This window comes from Oryctolagus cuniculus, chromosome 4 (genome assembly GCF_051225735.1).
Source record: "Oryctolagus cuniculus isolate XC-2025 breed Fujian yellow rabbit chromosome 4, ASM5122573v1, whole genome shotgun sequence".
Lineage (NCBI taxonomy): Eukaryota > Metazoa > Chordata > Mammalia > Lagomorpha > Leporidae > Oryctolagus > Oryctolagus cuniculus.
This window is the reverse complement of record NC_142870.1, coordinates 16,464,270-16,483,878: the sequence shown is the minus strand read 5'-3', so window position 1 is coordinate 16,483,878 and position 19,609 is coordinate 16,464,270. Positions and strand designations below refer to the sequence as shown.

At 40.6% G+C, this 19,609-nt stretch overlaps 1 protein-coding gene across 7 annotated transcripts in view; it reads left to right on the top strand.

Annotated features, from left to right (window-relative positions):
* Positions 1 to 9,243, top strand: part of MAP3K7CL (MAP3K7 C-terminal like) — a 46,656-nt gene extending 37,413 nt beyond the window's left edge. For all 7 annotated transcript variants that reach the window (XM_089330596.1, XM_008267166.5, XM_051859473.2 and 4 more), the window contains one exon: positions 8,101 to 9,243. In XM_089330596.1, coding sequence (XP_089186722.1) covers positions 8,101 to 8,281 — 181 coding nt within the window. In that variant the 3' untranslated portion in view covers positions 8,282 to 9,243. The remainder of the gene's footprint in view (positions 1 to 8,100) is intronic.
* Positions 9,244 to 19,609: the final 10,366 nt, after the last annotated feature.

Genomic DNA, 19,609 nt, shown 5'->3' with positions numbered 1-19,609 from the left:
GCAGAGGCAGGAAACATTTTGTCCTTCTTCTTATCCTATCCCGGGATTAACTTTTTTCAGAGTGATTGATGGTGGGAATCTCCATTTCATTTACAGTGCTGCTTCGCAATGGGGTGACTCTGTCTCTCTTAGGCCCCAGTCCCTGCCCCCATGACACTGGCACTATCCAGAGATGTTTGTGGTTGTAGATGACTGGAAGTGGGAGTTGGTACTGGTATCTAGAAAGTAGAGACCTAAGATGGTGCTAAGCCTCGTATGCCAATGTAGAGACAGCTTTCAACAAAAAAGCATTGTCTGCCAAAAATGCCAGTTGTGCCAAGGTTGAAAACCCTGCTTTAGAGCAAGTCTTGCTTCCTCCTGCAAGGCTGCAAAGTTGCCCTTTGGCTACCAAAAGATATTAGTACATTTGTTCATGCATTATTCATTTCTTGAGTTTCGCCACCACAGTCTAGGTCGACCTTTGGAAATTCCAGTTCAGTACCACTTACTATTCTTCAACCTGCTTAACGTGAAGGCAGACTTTCACCTCTTTGTTGTCTGGAAGCATGTGTTCTTTCCTGTGCAGAAATGCTCATACTTGGACACGTGACTCTCAAGAACACCTGCAGGGCAATCTAATTCCCTATCTTTAAAGAAAGTCTCACTATGTTGAAGATATTTTATTATAATATTATCCAAAAACTTATTACCTCACTGGAGCCAGTATGGAATTTTGCATTTTCCAAGTAAAAGTTCTTAGTCAACTTTGAAAGTTCCAAAGTTGTCTTCCAGAATAGAGAAATCTTTGTCCTAATGATGAATCCATATACCAACCATCCACAACATAAAGAAAGGCCTGGATTTTGGACTTAGTTTCCACAAAATTTCAAAGTTTTCTTTACCCATTCATTTGGACATCTCCTTGCCTCATCTGCTTTAACAACTAAAAGCATTTCTAGGCCCTGACTTAAGATCAGATAGCTGTTGACCTATAGTAGACTCCAAGGTTATGGCCTTCAAAGAGTTAAGCTACATTTGTTACAAGTTTTTGACTTCAGAAATAAGATTCCTGTAACTATGGTCTTCTACACCCATATCACATTATGTTGAAGGAAATGATAAAAATGATAGCCAAGAAATGAAAAGACCACATTCCAGTTAATTATAAATATTGACTTGTTCTTCAGATCATTTATTTATAAAATCATTTCTATAGCTTCATGTGCCAGGGCTTAATTATGAATTGCTAATGAATGAGCATAAATCTGTCTATATAAATAGGTCTTGGAGAGAAGACAACAGACATTTTGACAGTATTCAATGAATATCTGTATAATTGCTTATCAAGTACATGAAATTAATTTAGAAACCTATCAATTGAGTCTTCTTGATTGCAGTAAAGAAGAAATTATTATTGACTTTCTCTAATGCAAGAAAATTGGACTAGACAATCTTGACCATTCTTTTTGGTTGTAAAATCTGTGACTGTGTGATTTATTATCTCTGCCAGTCAAAACTAATAGAGATGGCTTTGCAAGTCTTAAATGAGGTCAGGTAACAAACTTGGAAAATAGTCATTGTTATACTCAGTGCTACCAACTCCCATCTTGAAGAATGACCATGGCTTGAAAGAAACTCTGTTTCCATCTAAATTATTTGTTTGACATAGATAATTTGAAAAGACAAAAATAGAACAAGAATAGATGAATGAGTAGAGGATTTGGAGCGTGTCCTTTTTTACGTTTATATTTTAACCACTAAATTTCTTTGATAGTTATGAGAGGACTTATAGTAGTCAATATTTAGTTATTGTCATTTACTTTATAAACTTTGTTCAGGGGAACATTTAATCAGAAGGATAATCTTGATTGCTGGCACTTTTTTATTAGCCAGACTGCTTTTTCAATTAAATGGAACACTTGAAGTTTCTTTTTCTTTATCTTTAAAATATCAATGATCTCTACCCTTTTCTTCAATTATTCATCCAGCAAGTATTTATTATGAGCCTGTTCTATTTTAAACACCTTGGAAGAGCCAAAGATCAGCACAAGTCCAAGGAGCATGAATGTACACAAATCTATGATGGTTTATGTTCCATTTCTTTCTTTCTTTTTTTTTTTTTTTGACAGGCAGAGTGGATAGTGAGAGAGAGAGACAGAGAGAAAGGTTTTCCTTTGCCGTTGGTTCACCCTCCAATGGCCACCACGGCTGGCGTGCTGCGGCAGGCGCACCGCGCTGATCCGATGGCAGGAGCCAGGTGCTTCTCCTGGTCTCCCATGGGGTGCAGGGCCCAAGCACTTGGGCCATCCTCCACTGCCTTCCCGGACCACAGCAGAGAGCTGGCCTGGAAGAGGGGCAACCAGGACAGAATCCAGAGCCCAGACTGGGACTAGAACCCGGTGTGCTGGCGCCGCTAGGTGGAGGATTAGCCTAGTGAGCCACGGCACCGGCCGGTTTATGTTCCATTTCTAATTGGGCAGTGCTAGGTTTTTCTCAGTGATCATAAATTGGGTGCAAAAGAAGGTACATTGAGTACAGGAAGAAAATGCTGAACTTCTATTCTCATTTACTTTTTTTTCCAGAATAACTTAATTTTGAGAGTGTTACACTTATAGAAAAGTTGGAAAAGTGTTATAAAGTTCTCCCATATTTCCAAGCCAGTCCCAAAGGGACAAATACCATATGTTCACCCTGATCGGTGACAACTAACTGAGCACCAAAAAGGAAACCTGTTAAAGTGAAATGAACACTATGAGAAACGGTGGCTTGATCAGCCCTTGCCCTGACTGTTGATGAACAACTTAATACGTTATCTCTCTTAGTATTTTTTCTTGTTTATTTGTTCTACTTAATACTTTTGGTTGAATACTGTAATCAATACACAATTCTTCTTAAGTGCTGAAACTTAACTGAAAAGTGATCGCTGTTAAATATAGGAGTGGGAGTAAGAGAGGGAAGAGATGTGCAATTTGGGACATGTTCAAGCTGACTTGCCTCAAATGGTAGAGTTAGAAACATACCAAGGGATTCCAATTCAATCCCATCAAGGTGGCATGTACCAATGCAATCTCAAGTCCCAATGATGAGTTTCTGTTCACAATTGATCATAATGATAGGACTAAGAGTCAAAGGGATCACATAAACAAGACTAGTGTCTGCAAATACTAGCTGATAGAATCAAAAAGGGAGAGAACGATCCAACATGGGAAGTGAGATACACAGCAGACCCATAGAATGGCAGATGTCCTAAACAGCACTCTGGCCTCATAATCAGCCCTTAAGACACGTGGATCTGGCTGAAAAGCCCATGAGAGTATTACAGGCATGGAAAGCCAAAACACCCCGGCAAAAACAAAACAAAACAAAACAAAACAAACAAACAAACAAACAAAAACAACCCTATATGAAAGATCTCTGCGAGTGAGATCCCAGTGGAAAGAACAGGTCATCAAAGAAGGAGGTACCTTTCTCTGAAGGGAGGAGAGAACTTCCACTTTGACTATGACCTTGTCTACATATGATCGGAGTTGGCGAACTCAAAAGGCTTCCATAGCCTTGGCAACTCATGACAAGAGCCTAAGGTGATTACTGATGCCATAAACAAGAGTGTCAATTTGTTAAGTCAACAGCAGGAGTCACTGTGCACTTACTCCCCATGTAGGATCTCTGTCCTTAATGTGCTGTACATTGTGATTTAATGCTATAACTAGTACTCAAACAGTATTTTTCACTTTGTGTTACTATGTGGGTGCAAACTGTTGAAATCTTTACTTAATATATGCTAAACTGATCTTCTGTATATAAAGAGAATTGAAAATGAATCTTGATGTGAATGGAAGGGGGGAGGGAGAGGGAAAGGGGAGTGTTGCAGGTGGGAGGGAAGTTATGGGGGGGGAAGCCATTGTACTCCATAAACTGTACTTTGGAAATTTATATTCATTAAATAAAAGTTAAAAAAAATAAAAAAATAAAATAAAGTAAAACAAAAAATAGTATTATGCAAGGAAAAGTGAAAAATGTTAGAGATCTGACTGAATGAGATGGTCAGGTTATTTTCTAGCTCGGGAATATTGAAACATTACAGGTTGAGTTTTTGATCAGGAAACCTATTAGGCTCCCAGTGGCTCTGGACCTATTTCCAATAGAAACTTGAATATTGTTGTTTTGCAGGAATATATACTCTGCTTTCTTCCCTTCATATTATTGAAGAGAGAAGAAGAGAGGCTTTTAGAAATGTGTCCAGGCCGGCACCGTGGCTCACTAGGCTAATCCTCCTCCTGTGGCGCCGGCACCGCAGATTCTAGTCCCTGTCAGGGCGCCGGTTCTGTCCCGGTTCCTCCTCTTCCAGTCCAGCTCTCTGCTGTGGCCCAGGAAGGCAGTGGAGGATGGCCCAAGTGCTTGGGCCCTGCACCCACATGGGAGACCAGGAGGAAGCACCTGGCTCCTGGCTTCGTATCAGTGTGGCACGCTGGCCGCAGCGGCCATTGTGGGGTGGGGGGGTGAACCAACGGCAAAGGAAGACCTTTCTCTCTGTCTCTCTCTCTCACTATCCACTCTGCCTGTCAAAAACAAACAAACAAACAAACAAAAACAAAACAAAACAAAAGAAATGTGTACAACACTTACTCTTTTTTTTATTTTTATTTTTTTTAATTTAGTAAATATAAATTTCCAAAGTACAGTTTATGGATTACAATGGCTTCTCCCCCATAATTTCCCTCCCACTAGCACCCCTCCCATCTCCTGCTCCCTCTCCCATTCCATTCACATCAAAATTCATTTTGAATTATCTTTATATACAGAAGATCTATTTAGTATATATTAAGTAAAGATTTCATCAGTTTGCACCCACACAGAAACACAAAGTGTAAAATTCTGTTTCCGTACTAGTTATAGCATTACTTCACATTGGACAGCACATTTAGGACAGATCCCACATGAGAAGTAAGTACACAGTGACTCCTGTTGTTTGTTGTTGACTTAACAATTTGACACTCTTGTTTATGGCGTCAGTAATCTCCCTAGGCTCTAGTCATGAGTTGCCAAGGCTATGGAAGCCTTTTGAGTTCACCGACTCCGACCTTATTCCAACAGGGTCATAGTCAAAGTGGAAGTTCTCTCCTCCCTTCAGAGAAAGGTACCTCCTTCTTTGATGGCTCCATTCTTTCCAATGGGATCTCACTCACAGAGAGCTTTCATTTAGGTTTTTTTTTTTTTTTTTTTTTTTTTTTTTTTTTTTTTGCCAGAGTGTCTTGGCTTTCCATGCCTAAAATACTCTCATGGGCTCTTCAGCCAGATCTGAATGCCATAAGGGCTGATTCTGAGGCCAGAGTGCTGTTTAGGACATCTGCCATCCTATGAGTCTGCTGTGTATTCCGCTTCCCATGATGGATCGTTCTCTCCCTTTTAGATTCTATCAGCTAGTATTAGCAGACACTAGTCTTGTTTGTGTGATCCCTTTGACTCTTAGACCTATCAGTGTGATCAATTGTGAACTGAAATGGATCACTTGGGCTAGTAACACTTACCCTTAATTGTAGAGGTAGAAATGTGCCAGGGGATTCCAATTCAATCCCATCAAGGTGGCATGTACCAGTGCCATCTTACTTGTTAAAGTGATCAATTTAAGTTCATAATTGATCAAAAAGATAGGATTAAGTGTCAAAGGGATCACATAAACAAGACTAGTGTCTGCTAATACTAACTGATAGAATCTAAAAGGGAGAGAACGATCCATCATGGGAAGCGGAATACACAGCAGACTCATAGGATGGCAGATGTCCTAAACAGCACTCTGGCCTCAGAATCAGCCCTTAAGGCATTTGTGTCTGGCTAAAAAACCCATGAGAGTTTCACAGGCATGGAAAGCCAAGACACTGTGGCAAAAAATGACCTAAATGAAAGATCTCTGTGAGTGAAATTCCAGCAGGAAGAACGGGCCATCAAAAAAGGAGGTACCTTTCTCTGAAGGGAGGAGAAAACTCCCACTTTGATTATGACCTTGTCTAAATAAGATCAGAGGTGGCGAACTCAAGAGGCTTCCATAGCCTTGACAGCTCATGACAAGAGCCTTGGGTGATTACTGACACCATAAATAAGAGTGTCAATAGTTAAATCAACAACAGGAGTCACTCTGCAGTTACTCCCCATGTAGGATCTCTGTCCTTAATGTTTTGTACTATGTGAATTAACTGTATAACTAGTCTCAAGCAGTACTTTATATTTTGTATTTCTGTGTGGGTGCAAACTGTTGAAATCTTTACTTAGTATATACTAAATTGATCTTCTGTATATAAAGATAATTGAAAATGAATCTTGATGAAGAATGGGATGGGAGAGGGAGTGGGAGATGGGATGGATGTGGGTGGTAGGGAGGTTATAGAGGGAAAAGCTGCTATAATCCAAAAGTTGTACTTTGGAAATTTATATTTATTAAATAAAAGTTAAAAAAAGAAATGTGTCCAACAATAATCATGAATAAATGTAACAAAGACAATATTTACATGTTTTGTATATAAGAAGGTTGTTCCTATTTTGTAACGGGCATGTAGTACTGTTCCCTGAGAGCACAGCCACAGAGTCCCAGGAGTTTGGAAGGTGGGAGGAGCCCAAGAAGAGCAGGCTTGGGACTGGACACTGGTGGCAGTGTGTTCCAACTTCCGTGACATGTGTCTTGCACCATTATTTACTCGTTACTTTCCTTTAAATCAGCTTTACCAAGATGTTTCTTCTTCCTCCTCTTTAGGGTGAAGAACACTTAATAATGTTTTTCAGATACACAGATTTGTAGATGGGTTTCCTAAAGGAAAGAGTTTGTATTGCTGGTGTTAGCATTAGATAACTATGAGTAGTGCCTAAATAAAGTTTTGTTTAAGAATTTTTAATTTCTTTAATAATTTTTAAATATAAACCAACACATTAAACCTATGACTTCAAAGATCTTGTGAACTACAAAAAGATTAGTATTTATGTTAGGTAAGGAGAATTCTGTTAAGTCTAGGCTAGGTTAGGATTAACTGACCCACATAAGGGGAGTGAACCTAATATCCTTTTAGGTTCTCAGGTTCATTAAATCTAGATGTGGACTTTAGATATGTACCTACTTAGTATGTTCATTTACATTAATGAGGTGTTGAAAACTATGTACTGAAATTAAGACATTGTCGCTGCAAGTTTCTTCAAGTATTCTCAGTTAGTTTTTCCAACTCTAGTCAGGCCAGCACCAAATGTAGATGCAGTGTTTTATTAATTAGGACTGCAACATCATTGGCCCTCAGTGTCTATGGTTCTGTATTTCCAAATTCAAACAAACTGAAATGGCCTACTATAGAGTTATTCCTATATAGCTGAGTACTGAACATGTGAAATATGTGAAGACATTTTTTTCTTTGTCATTGTTCCCTAACCAATACAGTGTAACAAGTATCTACATAGCATTTATATTGTATTAGTTATCATATTAACTAATACAGGAGGATTCCATAGGTTATAAGCAAACACGATGCCATTTAACACAAAGGATTTGAGCATCTGTGGGTTTTGGTATCCTTGGGGGTCCTGGGACTGACCCACTACAGATACTGAGGGATGACTGTATATGTGTAAGGACTCAGAAATGACTTGTAAAGTAATAACCCACAAAGATAGAATTGGATGCTTTAACTCAAGGAAGTCTAGTAAAAATAGAATGTACAGATATAGGAAACAAAGACAGATGAACTGATTTTCAAAGGCAAAAACTCACTAAGAGGCAACTAAAATTTCTCCTTCCTACTGGATAGGCAGCACTTTAAATCATAAGCTGATTTTTTTTCTTAATTAGATATAATTTTTATAATTTGTCATACTCTTAAAATGATCTTTTGTTTTTGACTATTGAAAAACCTATGCGGCTTTTTGTGTATGTTTAGTACTTTTGATGAGTCTAGTAGAGGTTCTAAAATAAAATAAAGTGATTTAAACCTTATTAAGCTGGACAAATAAGACGATGGAAGTAAGTAGAGGTGGGTAAAAATTTGGACGAGCTGAAGGAAACATTCTGTTGCCATCATGCTGTGGCATAATTTAATGTGTTTGCCTTGCGTTCTGTGCTTCCTCCTGCCCTGCACCCCGAATCTTCAGAAAGGAGCTCATTGCCAAGCTGGACCAGGCAGAAAAGGAGAAGGTGGATGCAGCTCAGCTGGTTCGGGAGTTCGAGGCTCTGACGGAGGAAAACCGTACCTTGAAGCTGGCGCAGTCACAATGTGTGGAACAACTAGAAAAACTGAGAATACAGTATCAGAAGAGGCAGGGCTCGTCCTAACCTGAAGTTGTTCAATGTGAGCATGAGAGGTTGGTGGCTGCACACACTGGCCAAAAGATTTTTATTCTAAAGGGATAGTGAATAAAGCCTATTGCTTCTCTTTATTATGCACACAGCACATGTCTAGAATGAGTTTAGTACTTGCCAGCTTCGAGTCTGCGAGAAGGGTTATTTTCAGTGAGATCATTAATGCTGAGCTGTTACCAATATGTTTTCAGAGTTCATTATTCTTTCCCAAAGATATGTATTTGTTTTTACTTAGGAAAATACGATCCCACTGTCCATCAGGGTAGAAAATGATAAAAATAGTCTACTGATCCTGTTAAGGCTCATGAGCTGTGAAACACACGAGGAAGATGCTCTCTGTAGTTCCCCAACTGTGCATTTTTAAATTTCATGCCTTTAACGTTTCAAATCTGCCCAAATCTTAACTGTCAGAAACTTCTCTGCATCTATTTATTATCACCAGAGTCAGCTTTAATCCTCCAATGATTGATTGTACTAAGAATAAATGGTTGCATATCGTAAAAGCTTTCTTATGAAAATAGTAACAGAAGCCGAGTTTGTGCCAAAGGCTCATCTGCCAGGGCTAGCTTGCTATGGCAGTGCAGAAACAGAGAAGGCTGCCTCTGCTTCCCACTGTGTCAGCTCACAGTAAGCACCTCAGCCTCTGCTTGCGTGTGCTCCGGGGCATGGCAGAAATGGAAAAGGATTGTTGGGACGTTACTTCGGTGAGTTCCCATGAAAACATCAGTGACATTGTAACTATGACTTTGTTTTGAACTTAAGGAGCTATTTTAGATCAGTAATAACTAAAAGGAATATGTGAGGAAATGCAGGATGAACATGTTTTTCCTCATTGTTCTACCTATCACCATATTTTCCCAAATCGATCTCTTTGTTCTTTGTCCATTTCTATTCATGTAACTTCTTTTTCATTAAACATGGATGAAAATTGCCAATGTGTAGTCTGTTCTGTTCTGAACCCTCCTTAAGCTTAAAGTCGGAACTGCCTAACCCTGATCAGAATTTGTTCTTGTCTGTAAGAGCCTGAAAAAAGAAGTCTATTGGAAAGACTGACTAAAAAATATTTATTTGAAATGTGGAGTAATGGGGTGGAGAGAGAGAAAGAGAAAGAGAAAGAAAAAAAGAGAGAGAAACACACACACACACACACACACACAGAGAGAGAGAGAAGGGAAGAGGGAGAAATGGAGAGAGGGAGATAAATGATAGATGATAGAAGCTTCCATCTGCTGGTTCATTCCCTACATTGTGGCAACAGCCAGGGTTGGGTCAGGCCAAAGCCAAGAGCCAGGAACTCCATCTGGGTTTTCCACACGGGTGGCTGGTGCCCAATCTCTTGGGCCATCATTTACTGCCTTTGCAGGTGCATTGGCAGGAAGCTGGATTGGAAGTGAAACAGCTAGTGCTTGAACCAGCACTCCCATATAGGATGCCAATCAACATTTAATTCATTATACCACAATGTTGACCTCAAGACTGACATTTTAAAAAGTTATTCTCATTTTATTTGAAGACAGAGAAGCAGAAAGACAGATACTGCTTCATTCACCCAAATGCCCAAAATAGCGAGAGCTAGTCATGCTAAAGCCTGGAACTTGGAACTCAGAAGGAGTCTCCCATGTGGTTGGCAGAGACACAGAACAGAAGCCATCATCTGCTGCCTCCCAGGGTTTGCATTAGCAGAAAACTGGGTTGGAAGTGGAATAGATGGGACTTGAACCCAAGCTCTGCCATATGGGATGTGAGCCTCCCCACAGTGTCTTAAAAGTTGTGCCAAATACCTGCCCCAAAACTGACTTTTCACACAACCAAACTCAGAGTTCAACTACTAAATATCATGCCTTTGTGTTTTGAGGTATTTGTCCCAAATACATGAAGAATATTTCACTAAAAGGACAAGATGGCCTCATATAGATCAGTGATTTCTAGCTGGTAGTGATTTTGCCTACAGGAGCCATGTGGCAATGTCTGAAAACATACTTTTTTTTGCCATGATCAGTGTGCGGGGATGGTATTGGCTTCTGGGGGATAGGGATCAGGGATGCTACCAACCATCCTGTAATGCACAGCATGGCCCTTCCCAACAAATAATGATCTGGCCCAACATGTCTATAGCACAGAGGCTGACACACCTTAGAGTGAATGAATCAATCATATGGGCTCTTTGGAAAAACTCCAAGGGTGAGCACATCGCAGGTTCCTGGGTTTCTTACATGTGCTGTGGCATTTGGAAGGCCCATAAGCCTCTGGGTCCTCCATATCTTCATTTGTAAAATGGAGACTTCTGGCAGATTTCAAATGTTAATGCTGTATGAACCTATGCACCCCCATGCAGCTTTAACATTTGACCAAAGATGAAAGTCCTATTGTTCTGGAAGAACCCCCCCTTTTTTTTTGGTAACTCTCAGGCTTATAAACACTAACATAAAGGAAGTAAGGTTTACTAAATTTATACAAATCCAGGGTTAATACAATGGGAGGAAGAAGGGTTAGTTACTAACCTCAACACAAGGATTTGTGCTTGGTCACCTTCTCTGATTAGGGTTGTATATATTTATAGAATCCAAGCAGTCATGGCCCATTGTAGTAAACAGCAGGCAGGGAAATATAGTTTCAAAATATCTGTTCCACCAGAATGAAAATAATTTAACAGGGTGAAAATATTTGAGCACCACTGGTATTAAACAGTCACTCAGTTAGAAGTTTCATATTTTTGTTAGTCTCAGCCTGATTTTATAATGTGTTTCCAAATGATATATATTTGTGACTCAAAAGGAGTAGTTTCTTAGGTGTGTATGTTTTAAGCAGATTTTTATCCATTAAAGCATGAAAACATCATTCGCTTTTATGCCAAGTCATTAAGGCAAGTCAGGGAAATATAAAAACAGGATTTCTTATAAATCTCATCTTTTCATTCATTTGGCAAATTTTCACTGATCTTATTTACCACATGTTATCTACATAACACAGATCATTTAAGAATTTTGTATCTTTAAGCATAATTACAAGATTCTTTCTATAGCAATAATGACAATATTAGAAAGTGTTAAAAATGAACAAAGAGGTTTATTAACATGAGGATGGAGGTACTTGCTTTAGAGCTAGGATTAAAAGAAAACAAAACACATTATAGTCTGAATTTGTTCTCAAGAATTTGCTGTGTATGGGAATTCACTTTGTGTAGACATGAAAAGAATGTGCTCATGTGTGACTAGACATCAAATCTCTTGATTTTGACAGAGCCTCTTTCTATATGTCATTCTGGCACCCTGTGCTTGGACATATTATTAATGCAGTATAAATAAGGAATTCGAAGAACTCTGGAATCAGCAAAAATTGTTATACACTTAGCAAGTGCAGGACAGAGCATATTAATAGAGGATGCAAAATGAATGACATGAAGACTTGAAGATAACCAATCTGGCATCAGTGCATGGAACAGGTGGCATTAGATGGAGAATGGAGGCACAGGGAATTGTTAGAAGGCTAAAAGAAAGGAGTGTGCAAGAGTCTTAGAATGGTAGCAATTGAAACAAACAGGCTATGAGGGATGAAAAAAGATAATGAGAAATTGAATCCACATGTCTAAGGATGATTACACGTGTGATTGAAGCAAGGAAAATGAAGCAGAAATAGAATTTCATGAGCCCCTTATGCATTGGACTATACTGGGTGCCATGTACAGGGAACATTATTTTATTCTTACAACAATTTTCCTCATTCTCCAAAACCAGGCACTAAGGGTTCATAATTTGGACAGTTTCCCAGAGTTGGAATTCAAAGACAGTTTCATTCATTCATTAAATGTTGATTTAATTCCTATGCGTTGTCTGGCTTCCTGGAAGGTGCCAGGGACACAACAGAGAACCCTAAAAGGAACCTTAGTCTGGAAAAGGAGATAGGCACTTACCTAAATACTCTAATGAGTTAGTTTTAAAGTATGTCCAAAATTCTTCTCCAAAGATAGAGCCCAATTTCTCTCCCTTTTGGTATGAGTCAGACTTAAGGACAGGTTTTGACAAATGGAGGCAAACACAAGCAGCAGTTGGTGATTGGTAAGACGTCATAAAAGACACTGGAGATTTCTTGTCACCTGTTCCCTCCTGGAATCCTCACTCTGGGCTAGCCAGGTGCCATATTAGACCCAAGCAGGGCAGTGGAGAGGCCCAAAGAGGAAGGAATTGAGGTCTTCAGCTACCAGCCACCCAAGTGAACTTGGAAGCAGATCTGCCAGTCCCGAGATGGACTTTGAATGGGTAAAGCCTGGCTCGCATCTTGAGTCAAGTCTCAGGAGACACACTGAGCTAGAATCACCCAGCTAAACTGCTCTTCGTTCTTGATTTCCAGGAACTTCAAGATGACAAAATGTTTTCTTGTTTTAAACCATTAAGTTTTGGGGTGATTTGTTATGGAGCAATAGATAACGAATATTTCAGCTAAAAGAAGTAAGGACTAAATGGGAAAGAAACATAGTTTATGAATGCACATAAAAAAGGGAATCTGAATGAGATAAGACAGTCTGGGATGGCTTCCTTAAGGTACTGACTACTGAGCTGATAATAGCTGATAGGTGAGTAAGAGCTAAAGAGGTGAGGAAGGCAGATGGAGGAAAAAGATCTAGGCAGAGCAAAAACATGTTCCAAGGCCCTGTGGCATATTCAAAGGCTTGAAGAAGGCTGACATGGCTGAACAGGAAGACATAAGGAAGATATAGTACAGAATAATATTGTAGAATAAGGAAGGAACTTGAAGACCATGTTAAGGATTTTGGTCTTATTATAAATGCCAAGAGAAGCCATTAAAAATTTTAAACACGTTGGGATGGAAGTTTGGCCTAGTCTTTGAAAACCTAGTTGAGAGGCCTGCAAACTGCATCAGAGTACATGGTTTGATTTTGGCTCTGTTCCTAATTATAGCTTCCTACTAATGTGTACCCTGGCATGGACCAGGTAGGTGATGGCTCAGGTACTTGGGTTCTTAGTCAATACATGGTAGACCTGGGTTATTACATGGAGCATAATACATTAACACATAGACCTTTGTTAATGTATGGGAGCAAGGTCCTAACTCCAGCCCTGGCCCAGCTCCACTTGATGTGGGTATCTGGGGGAATGAACCAGTCAATGAGAGGTCTTTCTAATTTTAAGCATGATATAGTTGTAGCATTTCCTCTGCTAGGATAAAATGTCTTAAGAGTTTTAAGTTATGGCTTTTTAAGTTGCTTACTTAGAGTGCTAACTAAGATTATTTATACTATACGTATTTTGACAGGTGATAGATAAATAAAGATGACAGATGATTGATAGAGTGATAATAGTGTTATTACACGCAGTTTACTTGTAAAATCATTTAAAGCCCTTAGAGAATAACTAAAACTTCAGCAGTATCAAGTGATCCGGCAAAACACAAGGCAGACTAGGTTCACCTCTGCTGTTACCACTAACATTTCATTTAATGCCACTCTACGTCTTGCCTTCCATGAACATTTCTACAATCCACCCATTTTATAATGCTTGTCTCATGTTACAAAGTTTTCCAGCTCAGAACTGGTAACAAAAGATTCTCAAACAATAAGAATCTTCAAACAGTATTTTTTTTTACCTGTTTTATTATTTTTAAAGAATTATAGTAATCAGAGCAGGAGATGCAGTCACATCAAATGTGAACTTAGAAAGGGGAATGTACAAAGACAGAGATTAATAACACTTGAGGCAGATAGCATTAACCTTTAGATCGTCAACGTATCTTTCCAGTTCTAATTGTCTATGTTTTAACCAACCGGGAATATAATCTTTTATTTCTCATTGTTGCAACAACTGCTCCCTGGAGGAAACATGTATTATACTTAAGAGTTTCCAGTGATTGTATTACAATCCTAGCCCTTTGGTTTTGCTTCCCGGGACTTTGAAAATGTACTTGGTCCCTGTGCACTCACCCTTTTTGCAAGCAGCTGTCACAGGGTTGGCTTTTATGAGCATGGATCATTGAGGCTGTGATAATGGCCATAAAGTGATGGCCTGAGTCACACAAGTTGGAAAACATCATTTCTCCCTAAGGAGCTAGACTTTTAGAGAATTTGATTGGTTATTTTTGGATCAACGAGTTTAGGAGCAGTGTTCTCAGCAGAAAGACTGACTCAGTGTGAGTAAAGGAGGAACTAAGTTTTTCCACAGCCAAAAGAGGAGGAACTTGCACTTGAAACTGCTCCACTCTGTTTTATCTGACACTGAACATGCCTGGGCAGTGGCTGTTCGGTTGGGTCAGAGTCCTGAGAAGGGAGTGATAAAGAGATTATGGGTCGAGGTAAAGCAATGTGTGAAACAGCTTCCCCGCTACGTCTTAAGAGCTTGCTCACTTCTCATAAACGGAGTGAATGCTGAACAGGCTGATTTCCCACCCCTCACCCCCATTCCTGTAAATAAGGATATGACTCACAAACCCTGCAATCTCCAAAATGCCATAGATACTATGGTGATTTGATGATTTAAAAAAACAGATGGTAAAAAAAAAAAAGAGCAAGAAATCAGTCATGGATGAGTTGGGGTTGTCTTGTTCTTTTGTTTTTGTTTTTGTTTTCATTTAAGTTGTTGTCTAACACTAAGTATTCTGAGAACATCTAGTTTGCTAACCAAATCTAGAGATTTATGATTCTGAAGACAGCATAAACACACTGTTCAGATCTCTGGTTTCAGGCAAGAGAGATGCAAGACTTACCATTAAGTCCCAGAGGGCTGCCTGCAGATCATGCTTTGGCATTCCCTTCTTTCTGATAAAGTAGAGAGAGAGATATGCCTTGATGGCATTTGAATACAACCATTTCAATATAAAGATAGATATTTAGAATGCTAATAATAACAGTAGTGGTCATAATAACAGAGGTATATATTGAGCCCACTGAAGAGCATTTGTTGATCTTCAGCTGCTAATCCAGAAATGGGGGTAGGGAAGGACTTTTTGTTACCCAGATGCTAAACCCTCCAAAAGTAGGACTTTCTGACAAAATCAAATGTGGATTTGAGATGTAGTGTTAAGGCTCAGGCAGAGAATATCCACTCACCCTAAATCTCCACCGTGCTAGGGATTGAATATGGTTTGTCCCTTCCGAAACTTGTATTTGACTGTAATCACCACTATGAAGTATTAAGTGAGTAGTAATTGAATCTGCCTATAGTGTTTGAAGGTGGGGGTCTTTGGGAGGTGATTAGGGTTAAGAAAGTCATCAGGTGCAGCCCCCATGATTGAATCCTGGTAGTTATATAAGATGACGGAGAGGCCAGCACACCCATACACAGGCATTCTCCTGTCTCTCACCTTATGATTCCCTATGCTTCCTTGGGACTCTGCAATCACCATGTACAGTCCCTTGATCTTGGGCCAAAACAGTGAGCCAAATAAATCTTTTTTCCTTATAACTTACTCAGTCTGTGTTGTTATTAGCAACCAAAAAATGGACTAAGATATCCTATATTAGTCAGGCTCCTGGTAGGGAAGAGGAACACATACCAAACAGGTAGATGAAAAGGAACTTAATGAAGGGACTACTTGCAAAGTTGGGGGCCAGATTTAACGGAAGTTGGGAAGACTGGTCATGCTGTTGGTGCTGGTCATCTTAGGAAAATCTCCCCTAGGCTTTCAAGGGTAAGCAAAAGAGGGAGTAGTATCAGGACCTAGAGAGAGCTGTGCCAGGGCATGGTAGGGTAAAAGCAGGAGGATAGAGCCTTTAGTATCTCTTTCTTCCTGCCCTTCCTTCTTCTCCTGGTGCCTCTCATTGGCCAAGGCCAACAAGAAGTTGTTGAGGGCAGGTGAGCCCAGTTGCTGTAGCCCATACAGCCTGACTCTGAAGGCAAAAAGCAATGTGGAAAAGGGTGGAGAGTGAACCCAGGGGGGTACACAGAGAGTCTCCAGTGCAAACCACCAACAAGCTAAGACGATGGGCTTCAGATGCTAGAGCAGAAAGCAGGATGACCGGGAGAATAATTTTCCCCTGAGAAGTAAAGCCCATGAAATGTCTGAAATCTGAACTAGGGAGACCAGCAATTGCTCCTTCCTAGGACTGGGACACAGGTAAGTTGCTAGAGGAAATACGGGACACCCAGTTAAAGGTGAATTTCAGGAGTCAGATAAATAATGACTTTTTTTTAAGTGTAGGTAGTTCTAAACATTGTGGAGATATACTTATATTTGAAACCTTTGTTGTTCATCTGAAATCAAATTTTAAGTGGGAATCCTGTACTTTTATAAATATAGGTAACCCTGATCAAGGGCACAGTATGGAAAAAGCTCTGCAGGTCTATCCATGCAGCTCTGCACCCTTCCAAACCTGATGCTCCACCAACACCTATGTAGAGAGGAGAAAGTGCTCTTGATGTAGAATATGATATAGCATTTGTGAAACCATGTTTTTTCAATAACAGTTTTTGAAATGGCAATTTTCTATTCTTTTTCTTTCTTCTTCTTCTTTACAAAGAAACCCCAACACTTAGCTAAAATGCTAAGTGAAAAGTTCTCATAGCTTTAGTGTTTTATGTGGTATTTAATGCTAACATACATGATGACACCAATAATCATGTTTCCTTCCTTTATTTGAAAGCATCACAATAGAGGCTGGTGTTGTGGGGTAGCAGGTAGCTGTCTAGGACACCAGCATCCCAAATGGGTGCCGGTCCCCATCCTCTCGGTTCCATTTCTGATTCAGATCCCTGCTAATGGCCTGGGAAAAGCAGTGGAAGATGATGCAAGTGCTGGGGTCCCTTCCACCCATGTGCAAGACCCAGAAGAAGGTCCTGGCTCTTGGCTTCAGCCTGATCAGCCTCAGTCATTGTGGCCATCTGGTGAGTGAACCAGTGGATGGAAGATCTCTCTGTCTCTTTCTGTCTCTCCCTTTCTCTCTGTAACTGATTTTCAAATAAATAATTAGATTTTTAAAAAAATCACCATAAACAAATGACAGACTCAGTACCCCCTTTGTCCCCTTTATCCCACAGTGATCATAGATTTCAGTTGAAATACAGTCTAAATTTAACTAAATCATTTCATCGTTTATTGTGTGAAAAGCTTAATTTTGTCTTTATCACATAATCTCATTTCAGGTCAAATTTACATTCAGAAAGATGTTTTAAAGCTCCCCAAAAATATTTACAAACAGAGAATTTTTTTAAAAGATTTCATTTATTTATTTGCCAGGTAGAGTTTTAGACAGTGAGAGGGAGAGACATAGAGAAAGGTCTTCCATCCGCCTGTTCACTCCCCAAATGGCCGCAACAGCTGGATCTGGGCCCATGGACTTGGACCATCTTCAACCGATTTTCCCAGGCCATAGCAGAGAGCTGGATCAGAAGTGGAGCAGCAGGGCCTGGAACCAACACCTGTATGGGATGCCGGTGCCTCAGGCGGAGGATTAAACTACTGCACCATTGCACTGGCCCTGAGAATTCTATTTAATGAGATATTAGATTGTCCAGTTGATACAGAATGTTTTTGTCTAGCATAATATAAAGGCTCATTTAAAATGAAATAATCATACAAACAGGGGCAATCCAAGATTATTCAGAGGGAAAAAATGAAGATAAAAATAATCAGCCTTCCCTGCTTCTGCCGTTTTTTTTTTTTTAAACAGAAGTAGTAATGTAGTAAAAGCAAGTATGACTATGCTGTACGGTTACCTTCACTGTAGAGTTGGTGGGACCCAGGTAATATGTTTTTCTCTCTGTTGCTCCCCCTCTTCATGGAGGAACGACACTAAACCCTGCCTAGGCTTCATATCCGAGTCACGGCACCATTATGTCGCTCCCCCTCTTCGTGGAGGAGCAACACAGAACCCTGCGCTGTTCTTTCGTCTGCTCGGCCCTCCCCGGGTTTGCTGCTGGTTCTTCCCGGGTTGGCTACTGTCCCTTCCACCTCCGTGGAAGGGCAGTTCCCCCTGGCCACATTCCCCACTTCCGCAGGGGAGCGGCACACCGCCGGCCGGCTTTCTCGGGGGCTGCACAGGTGTTCCTTCAGCTAGATGTTCCCCTTAGATGTTCCCTGGTGCATGCCGTCTCTCTCCTCCTTTATAGTCCTCCTCCGCCAATCCCAACTCGGCTGCCCACACGCCGAGTACGCTGCTCTCCAATCAGGAGCAAGTCCTACAGTTTATTGGTTGAACTGGAGGCAGCTGTGCGGAAGCTGTTTACTTCTCTCCCAGCGCCATATTGTGGGAGAGCAGATGCATAGAATAAGTCTCAATTCCAGTAACTCAGTCTAGTCCGGTTTGCTCCCCACATCTCTCTGCCTATTCATAGTTATTTATATCAAATTTGTCATCTAATCTGTAATTATAACCTGTTATATGCAGTGAGAATAAAAGAGGTTCACAAGTTAGGATAAGAATTAGCTATGAGGGATAGGAAAACAGTGGCTTCAACAAAAAGGAAGTTTCTTCTCTCTCATAAGAGAATGGGGATACGTAGTCCTGGGCTGAAAGGCAGGCTGTGCTACATGAAGCATTCATGGCTTCAAATGTCTCTCCTTGTTCAAGATGGCAGCATCTGTGTTCCTGGAGGCCAGTGGCAGACGAGCAAAGAGGAGGAACAAAGGAGGGAGCTGGCTGTCCTGGAAGGGCCACATGCTGCTCCCAGGGTCATCTTAGGTGACCAGCTTTGTGGGACAACCTTAGGAGGCCATAAGTATTTGGGGAGCCTAACTAGGGTACATAGGTATTTGGTCAAACAGTATTCTGTTTCTATGAGGACAGTTTTGGATGAGATTAAGCATGGCATCAGGAGACTGAGTAAAGCAGGTTTTCTATCCTTACATGGGAGAGCCTTATTCAATCAACTGAAGATCTCAATAGGGTGAAAGGCTGCCCTTCCTTCCACGAAGAGGGACTTCTTGTCTGACTCCTTTGAGCTGGGACATGGCTTCCTTCTTGCCCTTAGACTCAAAGTGGAACATCAGCTCCTCCTGGATATGGAACCTGCTGGTGTATGGGTTGGAGCAACACACAGGCTCTGCTAGGTCACCAGCTTGCTGACTGCTGACTCGGGACTTGTCGGCCTCCATAACCTCAGGAGCCAATCCTTATACTTACTCTGCCCCCACCTTGCCTCACTCCCTCTCTCTCCTATTAGTATTGTTTTCCAGAAGAGCTCTGACTAGTGTAGTCCTGCTGCCTGGAACAAGAGGGGAGCTCAAGCCTTTTGGGGTAATTGTGAGTGAGTGGTGATGTTGATAGTCTTTTATTTCATGAGCTCATTAAGAGTATGTCAGCGGCCAACATTGTGACACAGTGGGTTAAGCCACTACCTGGGATGCTAGCATCAC